Below are 20,460 nucleotides of genomic sequence, written 5' to 3'. Positions count from 1 at the left end.
GGCCAAGGATTTTAACGACATTGTGGCCATGGACCTTAAGATCTGGGATAAAGCCAATAATATATTTATTTTGCATTTTGTAGATTTAGCAACCAGATTTAGTCAATCAACGATTGTACAAAGTAAAGAAAAGAGCGTAATTCTGGATCAAATCATGGAAAAATAGATAGGCACAGGAATGGGCCCACCGGCAAAATTCCGTACGGACGATGGGGGCAAATTTGCTAATGATGAGTTATGGGATATGTGTGAAAATGTGAATTTCACAGTTATGAATACGGCTGCAGAAAGCCCATTTTGTAATGGTGTGTGTGAAAGAAACCACGCAGTAATAGATGACATGCTCTAGAAAATTTTGGCGGATAGGCCAAACTGCAAGTTAAATTCAGCTTTAGCATGGGCGGTACATGCAAAGAATTCATTGCAGATGGTTGGGGGCTATAGTCCCTATCAATTAGTGTTTGGTAGAAACCCTAAAATTCCGTCCATTTCAGATGACCAGCCTCGAGCTTGGGAAGGGACTACAATTAGCTCTGCTTTTGCTGAACATTTAAATGCATTGCATAGCAGTAGAAAAGCCTTTTTAGAAGCAGAAGTCTCTGAAAGAATTCGCAGAGCTTTAAGACGTGATGTACAGCCATCAGATGCCGTTTTTCAGCAAGGAGACATGGTATACTGTAAGAGAGACAATTCTAATGAATGGAAAGGCCCATGGAAGATCATAGGCATTGATGGAAAAACAATTATTTTGCAACATGGTAATCAAACTGTTAGGGTACATTCATCAAGGATAATGGGTACAGATTACAAATTTTCAAATTTAGACAGAGCAGACAGACATGACGAGGAACCAGAGTCATCTGGTACGCACGTGTTACAGAACTATGAGGACCAGTTAACTGATATAGACAGGGTTTCTGTAGAGGAACACAACACTTCAGATGAATTAGAACAGGCCATTTTTCCGAAAGGGCAAATGCCAAAAGTTGGTACAAAAGTGACATACTTGCCTGAAGGTACTAGTCAATGGAAGGATGCAACTGTTATTAGTAGAGCAGGGAAGGCCACTGGAAAGTATAAACATTGGTTGAATGTACAGCATTCAGGGGAGCGAGTCAAGACAATGGATTGGGAAAATAAAGTTCAAAAATGGAGGGCACAGAAACGCAGTGCCAGCTCTGACAGTACATCGGATAGTGAACAGGTCCGCAGGAAAAGGTTGAGAACTATTTGAAAGGACATCCCACAGCAGAAGGGAAAGATCAAGCAGTAGCAGTACAGAACGAGATACCAGGCGGGAGAGGGGACGTAGTTTATCAAGATCTCGGAACATGAATAAGACTACGAATACTAAAAGGAGTAGAAGCCTACATGCACGTGAGATTTTGGTGGCTTCCAATAAATTAGATGAAAAATTTATAAAAGATGCCAAACAGCAAGAATTGCATAGTTGGAGTGAATTTGGGGTATACGAGGAAGTACCGGATAGGGGACAAAGAGTTTCATCCCACAGATGGATTTGCACGGAAAAGATTCTTCCGGATGGAACTTACAAGGCAAAGGCCAGGCTTGTGGCAAGGGGATTTGAAGAAAACTTAGAAGATAAGGATTAGAAGATAAGGATTTAAGGGTAGATTCACCTACGGCAGGAAAGGTTATTTTAAAGATCATCTTGGCTCTATTAGCCACAAAGGCATGGGAATGCAAATCTATAGATATAAAAGCTGCCTTTTTGCAGGGGCATCAGCTCCAAAGAGACATTTTTCTCCGTCCTCCGAAAGAGGCAACTAACACAGAAGGGGTACTCTGGAAGTTGAACAAATGTGTATATGGATTGAATGATGCATCTAGAGTCTGGTACTTTTCGGTCAGGTCAATTTGTAAAAGTTAGGCTGTTGCCAGTTGAAAGCAGATCCGGCAATGTTTTACTGGCACTATAAAGGAAATCTTTCTGGCATCTTTATGATGCATGTTGATGATTTTGTTGTGGGGTGGGACTAGTGATTTTGAAGCTATTGTATCTCTGGTTTGAGGAAAGAATTCAGGGTTGGAAGTCAGGCTTCCGGTGCATTTAAATAAATTGGACTAGAAATCGGACAGACTAAGTTAGGGGCAACTTTATGTCAGCAATCTTATTTGGAAAGCATCAGCCCAATAGCAATTAGTCATGGCCGGGTTTCACAAAAACACGCAATGGTTTCAAAGATGGAAAAAGAACAACTGCAAAGTTTAATTGGGCAACTGAATTGGTTAGGTAGACAGACTAGACTGGACGTGAGTTTTGATGTCTTAGAGTTGAGTATAAAAATGAATGATCCCAAAGTGGAAGACATAATAAGAGCAAATAAAGCATTGGTCAAACTAACAATGCAGGAGTGTGTTTTGATGTTCCCGGTTTTAGGCGACAGTAGGCACTTGAAACCCATAGGACGCTCACTATAAACTATGCAAATTTATGTGATGGGTTTCAAGCGCAGTTGTTCCTTTTAGGGAATAATGGTAAATGTTGCCCTCTTGCATGGGAAACAAAGAAAATAAGAAGAGTAGTCAAAAGCACTTTGGCTGCTGAGACGTTAAGCCTTGTAGAGGCGGTGGATATGGCCCTTTATATATCTCAGATGTTGACAGAAATTTTGGGATTGGGGATTTGGGAAATATATCTATTGAATGTCACATTGACATTAAATCCCTATGGGAAAATGTGCACTCTACAAAAAGTGTCAATGAAAAAAAGGTTAAGGATAGACATCGCAAGTTTGAAGCAGATGCTGGATAGAGGGGCAATAGCAAAAATTAAATGGGTTGACAGTAGCTATCAATTGTCAGACTGTTTTACAAAAAGAGGGGCTAATTCACAGAAAGTACTGGATGTTGTTAAAGAAGGGCGCCTGTTTCTGTGACTGTTTTTTTTCCCATTAAAAAAGGGAAAAAAAGAAGGGGGGATATTGCACGTGTGTTTTTGAATTTCTTGTAACTTTGTTTCACCTAATTATTTTTTCTCCAAGGAAGGGGAGACTGTTAAGTAATGGGTTAAGAGATATTTCAATTAGTTGTCTCCTTTATGTTGAGCATCCAGTAATTGACACTGATATGTAAAGGGGCTTCAGGTGGCCCTTGTGTCAGGTGATGTGATGTTAAAAGTGTTGTGCAAAGTCTGTTGAAGGAATTAAAAGGTGTTTTGTGGAAATGATGCAGAACCTTTGACTCTTTCTACTACAGCAGCCAACGTCTAACACAGGGCTATGGACCAAGCGCTGGAAAGTGGATTAGTGTCGTCACATCTTTGTTGACTGGCATGGACATGATGGGCCAAATAGCCTCCTATGAATCTACTTCATAGAATCATAAGAGTTATAGAATTTACAGTGCAAAAGGAGGCCATTCGGCCCATGAAGTCTGCACCGGCCCTTGGAAAGAGCACCCTACTTAATCCCACTAACCCCACCTAACCTTTTGAACACTAAGGGGCAATTTAGCGTGACCAATCCACCTAACCTGCACATCTTTGGACTGTGGGAGAAAACCAGAGCACCCGGAGGAAACCCATGCAGACACGGGGAGAAAATTCCAACTTCACGCAGACAGTCACCCGAGGCCGGAATGGAACCCGGGACCCTGGAGCTTTGAGTCAGTGAATCTGTTTATTGACCTATTAGACGTGGGGTACAGCAGTGCGAACCACTGTGCCATCTCATGGATGCAGTCCAAATTTTGGACTGGAGGACTTGATTGCTGACTGAATTGATGTATTAAATGAAGCACCAAGCGCATCCACATTTTTCATTCCTGAAGTCTTGCTTTGTTTTGCTGTTTTAACAATTTTCAAACGTGCTCTTGCAATCTCTAGTCTAAAGGGGGAGTCCTTACCAACCATTGAACTCTTGGGTATTCCTGGGCTTAGTTTATTAAATGGAAGTTAAGTTATTGTGACCTTAAATGAGCACAATTCACTTTGGCAGAATTGGCTACGTGGTATAAAATACCTGATTTTTAATATCCTATAAGTTACTTTGAACATTGCCATGGGGGGAGGGGTATGCTGGTGTTCATTTAAAATTTGGTGTCAACAGCTGAACAGAATTGGGTCGAATGTGCTGGAGGGTTGGTGATGGAAGTTTTTGCGAGCGGATTGATCTGAGATTCTTGGCATCACTGCTTGAAACATGCTCCTACTTATCCTTCATGTCAATCATATCATTGGTTTCTGATTACCATTTTAGGACAGGTTCCAGTCGATATTACTGTGGAACACCATCAGGAATTCCAGTTTCTAAATCCTAGGTGTTGCTTCGTTAGCTTTTTAAAATTTGTTCTTGGGATGTGGGTCTCGCAGGCAAGGCCAGCATTTGTTGCCCGTCCCTAATCGCCCTCAAACTTGGTGGCATTTTAAGAGTTCAACACATCGCTGTTGTTCTGGAGTCACATGTAGGCCAGACAAGGATAGCAGAACCAGCTGGGTGTTTAAGAGAGTCGACAATGGTTTCATGATCATCATTAGACTTTTAATTGCAGATTTAAAAAAAATTTAATTCAAATTTCACCATTTGAGTGGAGGGATTCGAACCCGGGTCCCCAGAACATTGCCCTGGGTGTCTGGATTACTAGTCAAATACCACTACGCTACCGCCTGCCCTACTTCGTTAGCTGACTCCAGTCCTGCATCACTGGACTTCCCAAACTATTGCAAGATCGTTCACCCTCTTTCAAATTATTTCTTCGCCACTGTGTGGCACTTTAATCCACGATGAAACCTTCACAGCAGCTCAATTGTCCCATTCTAGTAATTCAGTTAAGTGATCCTGGCCAGTTTTTTAAGCCCAAAGGATACGTCCCGTTTATAAAAAAGAAAAAAATAGTTTTTTATTCCAGGTGAAGGAAGTGAGTGATGGGATTAGCACAATTTGCAACCCAATGTCAGCACCAAGTACTCCCACATCATGTATGACACAGGCAAGTGTTGGTGTAAATCTCATCTATACATGTTCCAATAATTCACTTTCACCTCATTCTATCTCTCTTGCAGTTTTCCACATTCTCTACCGGCCTTCCCGGTGATCTGTCTAATGCCTAAAGGGGCAGTTTTGTTCCGGTGCTGGATGAGAAAAACATTGCACGAACCCACTGCCCCTCACAACCACTGGGTTTTCCAAATTGGAAGTAGGACTCGCAACTAGAGAAACTATGGACAAATCTTGAAGGTTTTACAGGGCAGTGTGAAATGTGAGCTTTTAGTCACTTTTTTTAAGTTTAGGAATGAATCATTTGCGCTTGCAAACGTAAAAATATATTTTGAGTTTTCTTTTGTGAGTTAGGGGAGGGTCAGGGAAGGAAATGTGCAGCTGCCTCGTTTGTATTCTTGCCTTTGTCCAGTTTATTGCCTCAGCCACAGTTCAAACCCAATTCACCTGCAAATCTGACTGGAATAAAACACTTCATATACTGCTTGTATTGTTCTGCTTAGCTTCCACCAGGTGGCTATGGAGACTGATAAATCGCAATTCCATTTGAAGTATGGCATATAGTTGTACTTAAGGTAAGAATTCGGTAGTTTAACAGTGCAAAATGAGATTAACTTCATCTATATAATTGCATTGAAGGCCTTTCTCATAGTACTTTTGTTTTTGAACATTTCTGGTTGAAATATTTATTATTTTTACTTATGGTTTATGAGATCGTAAAATCAATGAGAACAAAAGCAGATTATTGTTAAATTTCAAGGCATTAGAAAACTTTGACAGAAATAAATGAGAAGCAACTTTGTAGTAAGTGGCTTTACTGCAGTATTGGGAAGAGTTGGTTTTGCCAATGTGCTGTCCTTTGGTTGGGAATTTTAAATAGTTACTAAGGTGAATGTAAAAATCCTATGGCACCATTTGAATTCTTTCTTCAACTAACCCCATCACCACTAGGTAAAACAGTTCGACCTGGAGAAGGGCGGGGCAGAGGGCAGGGCAACCTGGAGAATGGAGCAGCAGGGCAACCTGGAGAGGGGCGGGGCAGAGGGCAGGGCAACCTGGAGAATGGAGCAGCAGGGCAACCTGGAGAGGGGCAGGGCAGAGGCAGTGTGCCCTGGAGAGGGGCAGGGCAGGGGTGGTGTACCCTGGAGAGGGGCAGGGTGTTGCACCCTGTGGAGGGACGGCACTATCGTAGTGGTATTGTTGCTAGACTAGTAATCTAGAGACCCACTGTAATGCTCTGGAAATCTGGATTCAAACCCATAGCAGATGCTGAAATTTGACTCCAAATAAAATCTGGAATTAAAAAACCTAATTATGACCTTAAGACCATTATCTGGTCTAAATCTGGTTACAAGGCTACCGTGGGCAGCACGGTAGCCTTGTGGATAACACAATTGCTTCACAGCTCCAGGGTCCCAGGTTCGATTCCGGCTTGGGTCACTGTCTGTGTCGAGTCTGCACATCCTCCCCGTGTGTGCGTGGGTTTCCTACGGGTGCTCCGGTTTCCTCCCACAGTCCAAAGATGTGCAGGTTAGGTGGACTGGCCATGCTAAATTGCCCTTAGTGTCCAAAATTGCCCTTAGTGTTGGGTGGGGTTACTGGGTTATGGGGATAAGGTGGAGGTGTTGACCTTGGGTAGGGTGCTCTTTCCAAGAGCCGGTGCAGACTCGATGGGCCGAATGGCCTCCTTCTGCACTGTAAATTCTATGATATGATAAATGCCGCTAATTATTGTAATTCTATGTATTGTTACGATTTAATTGTCTTCCAACATATAAAATTATTTTATACTTTCCAATGGTCCCCACATTCCGGTCAAATGACATTTAGTAACTTTCTCTTGTTTAATTTATGAAACCATTGCAAGCTGTAAAAGCCTTTTACTTCCCGTTGAAATTTATCAGCTGAAAACAATAGGTCCCTAGGTATCTCTTAATGCAAATTTCTAAACCTAGCTTATTTGCTTATAAACCACTTGACCAGGAAAGTCTGAATACAAGATGTGCGGGTTAGGTGGATTGGCCATGATAAATTGTCCTTAGTGTCCAAAATTGCCCTTAGTGTTGGGTGGGGTTACTGAGTTATGGGGATAGGGTGGAGGTGTTGACCTTGGGTAGGGGGTAGGGTGCTCTTTCCAAGAGCCGGTGCAGACTCGATGGGCCGAATTGCCTCCTTCTGCACTGTAAATTCTATGTAATTCTATGTAAAATGCAGGCATCCAGCACCTTTACCCCTTTCCCTAAACTCGAGACAAAAGGTTTTCATTCGTATTTTCTCAGCTTAACCAAATCATTTACACAAACACACACACAACCTTCTTTACAGAATAACACAATATTGCTCTAAAATATGAAAAAAAATTACATTCATTTTCAAAGTATGTAAAGTGCACTTCTTTTTGACACCGTAATATGTGTATTCTTTAGCTCCATAGAATTGCTGTAAATAATTTAAGATGTAGCATTTAAATGAAGAGTATTATCAGCAGTTATAGTTGCAGAACTCTAGAAAGAGTCTTTAATTCAATTTGTGGCAGCTGTTTCCTTTCTTTAAGTTTGGGACCTGAATTGTTTGGGACCTGAATTGTATGTGCCCACTTTCTAGTGATGCTTGTGCAGCCGTTTGCTTGCCTCATTAACAAACCACAAAGGAATATTTGATTTTCAGTTTGTTTATAATTGGTAAAAATGATTGTGTGTGTGTGTGTGTGTGTGTATATATATATATGTATACGTATGCATTAGACTGATAACTCTGCAGCTTGCTCTGAGGAATGCAGATGGCTACCAAAAGTGGCAAATTTTCAAACATTTCTACACAAAAAGACATTTGTAACTATTGACATGGTCTTAATTTCCAAAAGACCATTTCACCCACCCAAAGAAAGAAGATCTGTGACCAAAACGACTCGGGTTTCACTCTTCTGTTTATTGACTTGTTTGACCGAACATGTTTTAATAGTTTCTTTATGTGATCAGGGTTGAATTTTGAGTTATTTCAAATTTGGTCGCTGCAGATTTATTTTGGTGGTTGGAGGTAAAGCAAAGAGGCTGCCACTGTCATGTCAGGACTCTGTTGTCCCTTTTGCATTGTTATTCTCTACCACATTGTTTGCCTCTTTCACCATCTGTCACCATCTGCCTGGTTTGAATTTTGCTGCTGGAAATGGCCTTCTCCTGACTGTACACGAGTGTACATACATAGTCTCTTGTATTTACATGTTGCTAATGATCAAATTAAAACAACCCCGAGCAAAATTGCAAACCATTCTGCTACGCATTTTCCTCATAACTTTCCCAGAGAGATTCCCCAGAGAAAGCACATATGCTGCTGTGTCCCGGAATGAGAATTGATGTAACTTCTTACTTTTAAATTCTTATTTCTTTGCTTTGGTAATTGTTTTCTTCTATTTTGGTTCTTCCTTCCTCCTGTATGCTATACATTGTTTCTGAGCTCTTTGCTTCAAATTCTGGAGCTTCATGTGTGTGTCTAAAATTGTAATCAATATTCCATTAATTTGTTTGCTTTTCAAGCTGTTGACATTAACATATCAAAGAGTTCTAATTTAACAAATTCAGTAACAGTGCAAGGAGCAGCCCTTTCTAAACCTACGGCTGCACAAACCTTAACCAGCATGTAACAACTAAAAGCATAAATAGAATTGAGCTCGTTGGGCTTTGTGGCTGCATTACACACACTCAACATGCCCACAGGCTGTAGTTTGGACATCTCCGCTGCACAGTAAATGCAATGACACAAACACTGCCCGTGGGAGATATTTTTGACCACGGAGTACAGAATGTAAACAGCTGCAAATGCTTGGGTCAGTTTTTTCCACTTTTGGTCGTGCCTCGGGAGGGACCGATCTCTTAACTTCTATCTACAGGTCAATAATGCGCTTGCACCACTGCTGACCTGTATGATCCATCCACCGACATCAGAAGTACCTTGGCCAGACTACCAAACATAACTTCACGTGCTCGGTTTAAATTTTTGGTGCTGCACAGAATCAAATCTGATTATGAAAGTCTTCTCTCACCCTGCCTCCCAACACACACACACACACACACACACTGCTTTCCTGCCACAATGTGGTGTGAAAATTGGCGTCCTGACAGCTGTTTGTGGGCACTTTGGAAGTTAAAGTTGCTGCCTCATTGACACTAATGACATGTCATTGCACTTCTGCCCAATATTGAATTTAAAGGGACATTATTGCCTGGTGAAATGTACTTTCAGATAAATTTACTAAATTTTGCAAATTATGGATGACTTTAGAGCCACAGAATCCCTGCAGTGGAGAACGAGGCCATTCGACCCATCGAGTCTGTCTCCACTCTCTGAAAGACCACCCTACCTAGGTCCACTACCCTGCCCTATCCCCGTAACCCCACCTAACGTGCATATCTTTGGACACAAAGGGGCAATTTAGCATGGCCAATCCACCTAACCTGCACATCTTTGGTCTGTGGGAAGAAACTGGAGCACCCAGAGGAAACCCACGCAGACACAGGGAGAACGTGCAGACTCCACACAGACAGCCACCCAAGGCCGGATCGAACCCGAGTCTTTGGCTCTGTGAGGTAGCAGTGCTAACCATTGATGTATTTATACTGCTTATGTAGATAGAGACAGTGTAACATAAAACCTACTTAACAGCACTTGGAATGGCATTTGAAATTTGCAATAATTTAAGTGAGGGTTCAACGATTGAACTCTAGGGGTGGCAGGGTGGTACAGTGGTTAGCACTGCTGCCTCACAGCATCAGAGACCTAGGTTCTATTTCAGCCTTGGGTAACTGTGTGGAGTTTGCACTTTCTCCCCATGTCTGCGTGTATTCTCTCCAGGTGCTCCGGTTTCCACCCGCAGTCCAATGATGTGCAGGTTAGGCGAGGTGGAGTTCGCCCGATGCAAGGCTTCGATCCGGAGTCCTTCCCCCTATCTCCGTGCCCAGCCCCTCCTCGCACCTTTCCTGTGTCTCGTCCAGCGGGGCCCTTACTTCTCCAGCATTCGTCTGTACATGTCGGTGCAGTTACCATCCCCTAATTTGCACAATGCTAGCAGTCTGTCCAGCAGGGTGTGTCCGGGTAGCTGGAGGAAAGTTGCGGTCTCCTTGTGGAGGAAGTTCCTCAGTTGCAGGTATCAGAGCCATCCCTGACTGCATGGAGTTGATGCTCTCCATTACCTCCCCAGATCTAGCGGTGCTTCCAGTCCCTGTTTCCTTTCCTTCCCTACAACTGGTATGTCCAGTCTGTCGAGAAACTGTTTTATACTCTGAGGTGTACAGTCCCCGGCAGAAGGTCTCATTGATGTTATTCGGCACTGTGACTAATTTGACATTCCCGTCCCTCACCTGCACAATCTCCCTCATGGCTGCCTGCTTTCTCAGCTCGTGAGCCAGTAGGTGGCTGGCCTTGTCTCCATGTTCATGAAAGGCCCAAGTGTCTGGCAGAGCTGGTTCACTGATTTCCCAGTGGAGAGCAGGTCAAATTCCATTAGTAGTTTTTTTTTCTCTCCCAGCAGCTCCATGGTCAGGGCCGTGGAGTACCACTGATCCACTTCCGATATGGAGTCAATCAGCGGCTGCCTAGCCGCCCTTTCCTTCCTGTTTGTCTCTGGGTGGCACGGTGGCCCAGTGGTTAGCCCTGCTGCCTCACGGCACCGAGAACCTGGGTTCGCTCCCGGCTATGTCTGTGTGGAGCTTGCACATTCTCCCCGTGTCTGCTTGAGATGTGCAGGGTAGGTGGATTGGCCACGCTAAATTGCCCCTTAATTGGGAAAATAAATGAAGTGGGTACTTGGAGAGCTCTCTAAGCTATTATTTCCCTCCCCCATATCACCACCTTTAGTGATCGGCACCAGCTTCCACATCCTACCTAATTTAAAATGCTGCTGGAATTGCTGCCATATTTTCAATATTGCGACCACCACTGGGTTACATGAAAACTTCGCTGGGAGAATGGAAGCAGGCTGTCGCCACCACCTGCAGCCCGACCCCCTACATGAACCTGATTCCATCCTCACCCAAACTGCCTCCTGGTCCCCATACCAGTCCAACACCTTCCCCGCTTTGTTGCCCAATAATAAAAGATCCAGCTTGGCAACTCCAAGCCCCCAGATTGTCGGCCCCTCTGCAGGACTGTACGCTGAATCCTAGCAACCTTACCCAACCAAATAAAGGACAAAATCAGTCTCTCTACCTCCACAAAAAATGCTTTTGACAGAAAAACCGGCAAGCATTGGAATAGATGCAGAAACCGTGACAATATGTTCATCTTCATGATCTGAAATAACAATAGCAGAATATTCCTCTCCCTGAACCCTCGGCAACAGAGACAACTGCATAATAAAGAAATCAATACACGAATAAAGCTTGTGCACCGGCGAGAAAAAGGACAACTCCTTGCCCCCCCAGGTGCAGGAACCGTCACGGATCCGCTCCCCCCATCTCTCTCAAACGCCGCCAACACCTTCGCCCCCCCCCCCCCCCCCCCCCCCCCCCCCCCCAGCGAAAGGGACAAAGACTTGGGCTTGGAGAGGTCCACATTCAGATCCAACACTGTATTCCAATCACCCCCCAGGATCAATTGACGCGTATCCATCTCTGGGATAGTCGCCATCACCCTTTTCACAAACTCTACATCATTCCAATTTGAAGCATATACATTAACCAGATCTGCCCTCCAACACCCCTGACACCATCACATATCTGCACCCCCTTGATCTGCCACCACCTTCTGCATCTGAAATCGTACCCTTTTATTGATCAGGATTGCCACTCCCCCGGGCCCTATTATCAAAGCCCGAGTGAAATACCTGGCTTACCCAACCCTTACGGAGCTCTACCTTGTCCTTCACCTGCAAGTGTGTCTCTTGCAACAGCACCACATCAGCCCTCAAACTCTTCAAATTGGTGATAACTGTCACTCGTTTCACTGGGTTCCCCAGCCCCCGCACATTCCATGTCACCAACCGAATCGGGGGAATCTTTCACCACCCCCTCTTGTATCAACCATCACCTTTACGGGGGATACTCCCATCCCCCATCATACACCGACAAGATGTTCCCACCCACGCTGGCACCAAGCCCCACCCATCAGATGGGACAATGAACACACCTCGGTCACTGTAGGCAAACTACCCCACCCCCATCCTCTATCCCCCCAAAAAACAACTTCTATCTCCACCATTCCTGTTTCCCCCACCATAATTATTAGTATTGTTAGGCGTATCGAAATCTGCACAAACAGGATCAGCAGACTGCAGCTCCTCCCCCTAGCTTGCTTCCGTTTACTAATGAACTGCAGTTTGCCAGCAAGGTAGCTGCCTCGCCAGAGATCCCCCTCGCCTAATAACCAACAAAAACAAGCCCAAGCAGCCTTCGCCCCTGACCAGTTTCCCGAGCATCCTTGCGACATATTCCGTCGGTTCCTGCCCTCTGTACCCTTTGGTAGCCGGACAGTTCTCCGGTTCTGTCGACGCCGCCTGTTTTCCTGATCGTCAACTTTCTCCTTGAAGGCTTTCTGGGTCGATACCAACCTTGCCACCTGAGGTTTGAGCGAGGCGATCTGTTCGCCCTGGTCGGTGACCACCATCTCCAGGTCCCACACTGTCGCTTCCTGGGTCTCCAGTCTCTGTTCTGTTCTGTCCCTCTTTATGGGGGCCATTGCGGTTTCTATTGTCGACATAAGGTCCTCTTTTATGGAGTCTCTGTTCCTGGAGCTCTATCGAGAGACATTCCATCAGTTGCTCTATCGAAGGGTGGGCTGGCATTTGAGTTGGTGACCCTGCTCGGTCCACCATGCTCTGCTCTGTTTTGCACGCGTGTCCCCTTGTTCTGAGGTTAGGGTCATCCTTTTCTGACCCTTGCTGTTTGTTTGGCCCCACGGCTGGTTCGACTTCATTTTGGTCGGTTGGGGGTGAGGCTGGGGGGTGGGGTGGGATGTGGCGTTTTTGTATCCATTTGATGCGTTATAAGGGCCAGGCAAGAAGTTCCGAAAAGAGAGCCACCTTCTGTTTGACCGCTCAGCACATGGCAGCCACCGGGAATCTCCACTAGAAGAATTTTGACTTTGCTTCTCTTGACAGTTCTAAAGGAAAAATGTTGTTGGGCCAAACGGGAAAAGGATTATGTATATGTCTATTCTTGAAACTCCTTACTATGGGCTGTGAGATTGGCACAGAGTGCTTTCTGATCTAGTAAAACTTATGCTTTACTGCTGTTCCCAGCCCCCAAACGAATGTCTCCCCATCTTTTCTGATGATCATTAATATGCCATCCTGTTAATAAGAATCACTTATTGTCACAAGTAGGCTTCAATGACGTTACTGTGAAAAGCCCCTAGTGGCCACATTCCGACGCCTGTTCGGGGAGGCTGGTACGGGAATTGAACTCTCACTGCTGGCATTAATCTGCATTACAAGTCAGCTGTTTAGCCCACTGTGCTAAACCAGGCCCTTTTAATCTCTCTCTAAATGACCATTCTTTATGTGCCTCGGTGGTGAGTCTTGGTAAGTAATCTAGCTAAAGCAACATCACATCCTTCATTAGGGGTCACAAATTAGATAGCGGTCAATGGACCCCTGGTTTTTCTTCTCTATTTACTTCACTCCATTCCCTGCATAGTTTCGGGGTCTGATGTTCATTGTAGTATTTCTACTAAGGTCAACCAACTTGAGACGGATTAGGATTCAAAGCTGGTTTGTTTAAAGTGCATTGATTTAACATCAATTCCCACTCTTTAGGTGTAATTATTTAAATTTATTGCTCTCTTGTTTTTAGATATTATTGGCTCAGATGACCTTCCGGAGTACACTGGCCCCGGGAATGAGGTCCGATCCTACCCATGGACTATAGATAACAAGTATTACACCGCCACTGTTCAGGTGTGTGTGGTGCCCAACCAATTCACACTGACAGCGGAGATCGCTGACACGGTGGAGGCCTTCCTGATTTACTTTGACAGCACAACAGTAAGGAAAACTTGTTTCTTATTGAATCTTATTGTATGTGCAAGAATGTAGCTTATCTCATGTCCCGAGTATTGTACTACACCGCTATCAGTGAGAAGCCTCCAATTGATTCTGAACCTAAATCAAAATTACCGGAATTTCAATCCCTTGATTTCCACCCTGTTTTGCAAGTGAAAGTTGCTCTAATTTCTGTTTGACCAACTTGTTCTAAGTTTTGCTCAGTTTAAAAAAAAGTGTGGAGGACGTAATGGAGAGATGCATTGAGCCAAACTACGTACAACTCATTTCCACTAAAGTCACTCACATTTAAGGTGAACATAGATTTTAAACCACAGTTTGAGTCCATGCCAAGTGTTCCATTTAGTTTATTGCTTACTTAACATTTACCGAGCGCCAGTATTATGATCTGGGATTGGTATTTGAATTTACACGTCCAGTTAGTGAAAATACACTGTTTGTTTATGCTGGTGAGAAGCACCATTAAACATTGATGTTTTCCATCAGCTCCACATCCATATGTGTGCACATGGTATTACATTTTGCACCTACACTTACCCTGAAAGCATTGAGCCCTTGCTAGCAAATGGTTCCACAGGCATATAGTGTTCTCGGGTGTCTTGCCCAAATATCAGTTTGATAATGGCAGCTGCTTCTCCACAACGTCTGTCCTCTGACCCAATAAAAACAATTGACCTTCAACCGCTTACAAATGAGAACACACATTTTCACAACAAACAGCACAATTGTTTTCCTGACACTTTGCACATCCCAAACAACGAACAATACAGCACAGGTACAGGCCCTTCGGCCCTCCAAGCCTGTGACGACCGTGGTACCTGCCTAAACCGTTTGTACTTACGGAGTCCGTATCCTTCCATTCCCACCCTATTCTTATATTTGTCTAGATGTCCCTTAAATGCCGCTATCGTACCTGCTCCCACCACCTTCATATATTTACCTCTGTGTAAAAAAACTTGCCTTGCACATCTGTTCTAAACTTTTCCCCAGGCACTTTAAACCTATGTCCCCCTAGGGTCTTGACTCTCCTACCTTAGGAAAGAGCAACGTTTTCACTTTGTAAACAGATTCTAATTCCTAATTTTTAATTTTAAAGTTATAATTCTACATTGGGCAGTTTTGGAGTTCTTACTTTGCTTGCTAACGCTGGTCACATGGGGTTGCACTAGGAAGGGTACAATGAAGGGTACAAGGGGCTGGTTTAGCACAGTGGGCTAAACAGCTGACCCTGTAATGCAGAACAAGGCCAGCAGCGTGGGTTCAATTCCCATACCGGCCTCCCCAATCAGGTGCCGGAATGTGGCGACAAGGGCTTTTCACAGTAACTTCATTGAAGCCTACTTGTCACAATAAGCGATTATTATTATTATGTGGAAAACATACATTTGTGCTATTGCAGGAAGAACATTCTGTCAAGTGGAAGACTTATTCCTTATCCCAGACTCCCCTTTTTAGCACCCAGTCTTTTAATCCCTACAGGCTACATAAAGTGATGGTGACATGTTTTCTGTGTATCTTTGGTCTGAAATACTCAGTTTAGTGCCGCTTATAATAAACTTAATCACAGTGCGGTGCCCTATACTGGGAACTGGATTAAGATTAATTTAATTACAGGTGAAATTGTATAACTACATAATTTGTGGATTTCTGAGAAAACAAACGCCCTTGTCACCAATTAAAATGGTCATTGTTCTAATTTCTGTTCTTGACTCCTTCCAGCAATTGTTTCGCTTAGGTATCTAAGGGACCTTGGGATCAGAAATTCCTGTACAGCATGCAGCACGGCTGGAGGAAAGGAAAGCAAGGTGTCTATGTGATTGGAAAGGAGTGTGAACAAACATATAAACTATTGCAAATGAGCAAAACGTATTTATCTGGGACACTTGAGAAAAAGATGCGGCCGTGCAGAAGCACTGTGCCAAAATGAGCAGCCATGTATAGTTGAAGTGCTGAACAATCTGAGATACATATCCACAGCAATGTGCATAAGTAATGAAGTAAAATTCCCAAAGTTTGTGCCATACAATATTGCCATTTTCAAGTGCCTTTATCTGAAAATAAGTTAATCCCTTCTCCAAGTAAGAGCATCTCCATGTTTTTTCTGTGTTGGAACATAAGAACAAACAGGAGTAGCAATTTAGCCCAGCCAGCCTGCTCTGTATTTCAGTATGATCATGTCTGATCTCCTCTCCCCCTCAGCTCCACATTCTTATCACCTCAAATTTGTTTAGTGTTCCACCATCCACTGCTCAGAGGTACAGAGTTCCACAGATTCATGATCCTTTTTGAGTTAAGTAATTCCTCCTCACTTCTGTTTTAACTCGGCCACCCCTTAGCCGCTTGTTCTAGGATGTCTAACAAGGGGAAACATCTGCTCTACATCTACCCTGCCAATTCCCTTTAGCATCTTGTATGCCTCAATTAAATCTCCTTTCCAGTGAGTATAGGCCTAAACTGCTCAATCTCTCTTCGTAAGACAAGTCCTTCATCCCTGGAATCAATCTAATGAACCTTCTCTGAATCATCTCTCATGCATTTCCTCAAGTAAAGAAACCAAAACTGTGCACAGTGCTCTAGATGTGGTCTCACCAATGCCCTATACAGTTGCAACAGCACTTCTCTACTTTTATACTCTACTCCATTAGCAATTAATGACAAAATTCGGTTTGCCTCCCTTAATACCAGCTGCATCCTCACACTAACTTTATGATGTATGCACAAGCACACCCAGATCCCTCTGCACCAAAGCATTTTGAAATGTCTCCATTTAGATAATTTTATTCCTGTGACCAAAATGGATAACCTCACACTTAGCTACCTTAAATTCCACCTGCCACATTTTAGCCCACTCATCTCCATTTGTAAATTTCTTATTTCCACATGCCAACCTGCTTTCCCACCTCTTTTAGTGTTGTCTGCAAATTTGGCTGTAGTACATTCTATCTCTGCATCCAAGTATTGATATAGATTGTAAATAGTTGGGGCTGGAGGACCGAACTCTCTGGCACACCATTAGTTACAGCTTGCCAACCAGAAAGACCCATTTAACCTCACCCTCTGCTTTCTGTTGGTTAGCCAATCCTTTAGCCAAGCTAATATATTACCCCAATCCGGTGGGATCTTATCTTGTGTATTAACCTTTTGTGCGGCACCTTATCAAATGTCTTCTGAAGGTCCAGTTGCACTATTTCTACAGGACCCCATTATCCATTTTTCTTGTTACATCTTTGAAGAACTCCAGCAAATTAGTCAAACACAATTTATCCTTCGTGAAACCTGAGATTGCATTTTGACTTTCCAAATGTACCATCACTATTTCCTTAATAATGGATTCCAGCAATTTTCCAACAGCAGATGTTAAGCTAGCTGGTTTATACTTTCCTACTTTCTTCTCTCTTTTTGTACAGGGATGTTACGTTAGCCATTTTCCAATCCATTGGAACCTTTCCAAAATCCAGGAAATTGTGAAATGTTATAACCAATGCCTCCATTATCTCTGCTGCCACTTCCTTTAAGACACCAGGATATAGGCTATCAGGCCCTGGGGACTTGTCTGCCTTTAATCCCAGTAGGTTTGCTCAGTCCTTTTCCTACTGATGATGATTGTTTTTAGTTCTTCCTTTTCAACAACTCCTGCATTACTTAGAAATATAAAAATAGAAGCAGGAGAAGGCCATTCGGCCCTTTGAGCCTGCTCCGCCATTCATTATAATCATGGCTGATCATACATAGATACATACATAAAAGATAGGATCAGGAGGAGGCCTTTTGGCCATTCAAGCCTGCTACGCCATTCATCACGATCATGGCTGATCATCCAACTCAATAACCTAATCCTGCTTTCTTCCTATAGCCTTTGACCCCATTCTCCCCAAGTGCTATATCTAGCCGCCTCTTGAATATATTCAATGATTTAGCATCAACTACTTCCTGTGGTAATGAGTTCCACAGTCGCACCACTCTTTGGGTGAAGAAATGTCTCCTCATCTCTACCCAAAATGATTTACCGTAAATCCTCAATGTGACCCCTGGTTCTGGACACCCATCATTGGTAATATCCTCCCTGCATCTACCCTGTCTAGTCCTGTTAGAATTTTATAAGTCTCTATGAGATCCTCCTCCTTCCGAATTCCGGCGAGAACAATCCCAACCTAGTCAATCTCTCCTCGTATGACAGTCCCGCCATCCCTGGAAGCAGTCTGGTAAACCTTTGCTGCACTCCCTTGAGAGCAAGAACGTCCTTCCTCGGAGAAGGAGACCAAAACTGCACACAATACTCCAGGTGTGGCCTCACCAAGGCACTGTACAACTGCAGCAACACATCCCTGCTTCTATACTCGAAACCTCTCGCAATGAAGGCCAACATACCGTTTAGCCTTCTTTACCGCCTGCTGCACCTGCATGCTTACCTTCAGCGAATGGTGCACAAGGACACCCCGGTCCCACTGCGCACTCCCCTCTCCCAATTTATAACCTTCTTGTTTTTGCTTCCAAAGTGAATGACCTCAAATTATACTGTATCTGCCATTGATTTGCCCACTCGCCCAACCTGTCCAGATCATGCTGTCGGATCCTTGCATCCTTATCACAATTCACCCTCCCACCTAACTTGGTAGCATCTGCAAACTTTGAGATGTTACATTTTGTTCCCTCATCCCAAATAATTAATATATATTGTGAATAGTTGGGGTCCTAGCACCGATCCCTGTGGCACCCCACTAGTTAATGCCTGCTAATTCGAAAAGGACCCATTAATTCCTACTCTTTGTTTCCTCTCTGCCAACCAGTTTTCTATCCACCTCAAAACATTTCCCCCAATCCCATGCACTTTAAGTGTGTGTGTGTATAATTGACATCAAATTAGTATTTAATTGGCAGGCCTGTTAACACATTCCTAACACCAAGAGCTAAATCTAAATCCTTCTTGAAATTACACGATGTTTTGGCCTCCACTACTTTTTGTGGTAGCAAATTCCACAGATTCACCATTCTCTGGCTGAAGGAATTTCTCCTTGCCTCAGTCCTAATCCTCAGTCCTAATCCTCAAACTATGACCTCTAGTTCTGGACTCCCCCACCATCAGGAACATTCGTTCTGAATCTACCCTACCTAATCCTGTTAGAATTTTATAAATTTCTATGACATCCCCTCTCACTCTTTTAAACTACAATGAATATAATCCTAACCGGTTTAGCCTCTCCTCATATGACAGTCCCACCATACCAAAACTGCACACAATACTCCAGGTGTGACCTCACCAATGCCGTCTACAATTACGATAAAACATCTCTATTCCTGCACTCAAAACCTCTTCCTATGAAGGGCAACATGCCATTTGCTCTTTTTACTGCCTGCTGTACCTGCGTGCTTACTTTCAGCGACTGATGCACAAGGACACCAAGGTCTCGCAGAGTATCCACCTCTATCAATTTACACCCATTCAAATAATGATCTGTCTTCCTATTTTTGCCACATCTGCCATGCATGTGTCCACTCACTCAGCCTGTCCCAATCGCATGGAAGGACCTCTGCATCCTCCTCACTCTCCCACCCATCTTTGTATCATGTGCAAATGTGGAGACCATGCATTTAGTTCCCTCATCCAAATCATTTAATATATAATGTGAACAGTTGGGGGTCCTTGGCACACATCAAGTGTAATACCCTGATCCTGCCCCCACCTTTATTTCTTTGATCTAACTTCACACACATCTCCACCAACAATTTGGTTAGCAGAGAGGAAGCTAACCCGGTACCCCACTAGCCACTGCCTGCTAATCCAAAAAATACCCATTTATTCCAACTTTTTGCTTCCTGTGTGCTAACCAACTTTTTATCCATCGCAAGGCACTACCCACAATTCCATGCGCTTTAATTTTACATATTAATCTGCTGTATGAGGTCTTGTTGAAAGCCCTCTGATAGTCTCAGTAAACCACATCCACCGATTCACCCTGGTCAACTCTACAAGTTACATCTTCAAAGAATTCTAGTAGATTTGTCAAGCATGATTTTCCTTTCTTAAATCTATGCTGACTTTGCCTGATAACACTACTGCTCTCCAAATGCTGTACAATGAAATCTTTGATAATGGACTCCAGCAACTTCCGGTTTCCTTCCACAGTCCAAAGATGTGCAGGTTAGGTGGATTAGCCATGCTAAATTGCCCTTAGCGTCCAAAAAGATTAGGTACGATTACTGGTTACGGAGATAGAGAGTGTGGGCTTGGGTGGGGTGCTCTTTCCAGGGGCCGGCGCAGACTCGATAGGCCAAATAACCTCCTTTTGCACTGTAAATTCTATGAATCTATCTACTCTGGCATGTTCACTCAGTGTTATAGGACTGCAGTGGCTTATCTCCCAGCTCTCCGGCCTTGTTCTGCTCCTGCCCCCATTGATCTGTGAACGTAGTTTGGAAAACAAGACACGGCAGTCCCCCCTCCCCACCCGAAACTCGCACACTTAAGCTCCACTCTCTGTAGCTAGCACTCCAAATGAGCTCACCTTTTCA

At 43.8% G+C, this 20,460-nt stretch overlaps 1 protein-coding gene across 3 annotated transcripts in view; it reads left to right on the top strand.

Annotated features, from left to right (window-relative positions):
• Positions 1-20,460, top strand: part of aagab (alpha and gamma adaptin binding protein) — a 61,113-nt gene that overhangs the window by 23,382 nt on the left and 17,271 nt on the right. For all 3 annotated transcript variants that reach the window (XM_038813313.1, XM_038813312.1, XM_038813311.1), the window contains exon 2: positions 13,742-13,932. In XM_038813313.1, coding sequence (XP_038669241.1) covers positions 13,742-13,932 — 191 coding nt within the window. The remainder of the gene's footprint in view (positions 1-13,741; positions 13,933-20,460) is intronic.

The sequence above is a fragment of the Scyliorhinus canicula genome, chromosome 12 (assembly GCF_902713615.1).
Source record: "Scyliorhinus canicula chromosome 12, sScyCan1.1, whole genome shotgun sequence".
Taxonomy (NCBI): Eukaryota; Metazoa; Chordata; class Chondrichthyes; order Carcharhiniformes; family Scyliorhinidae; genus Scyliorhinus; species Scyliorhinus canicula.
This window is presented reverse-complemented; position numbering and strand designations above follow the sequence as displayed.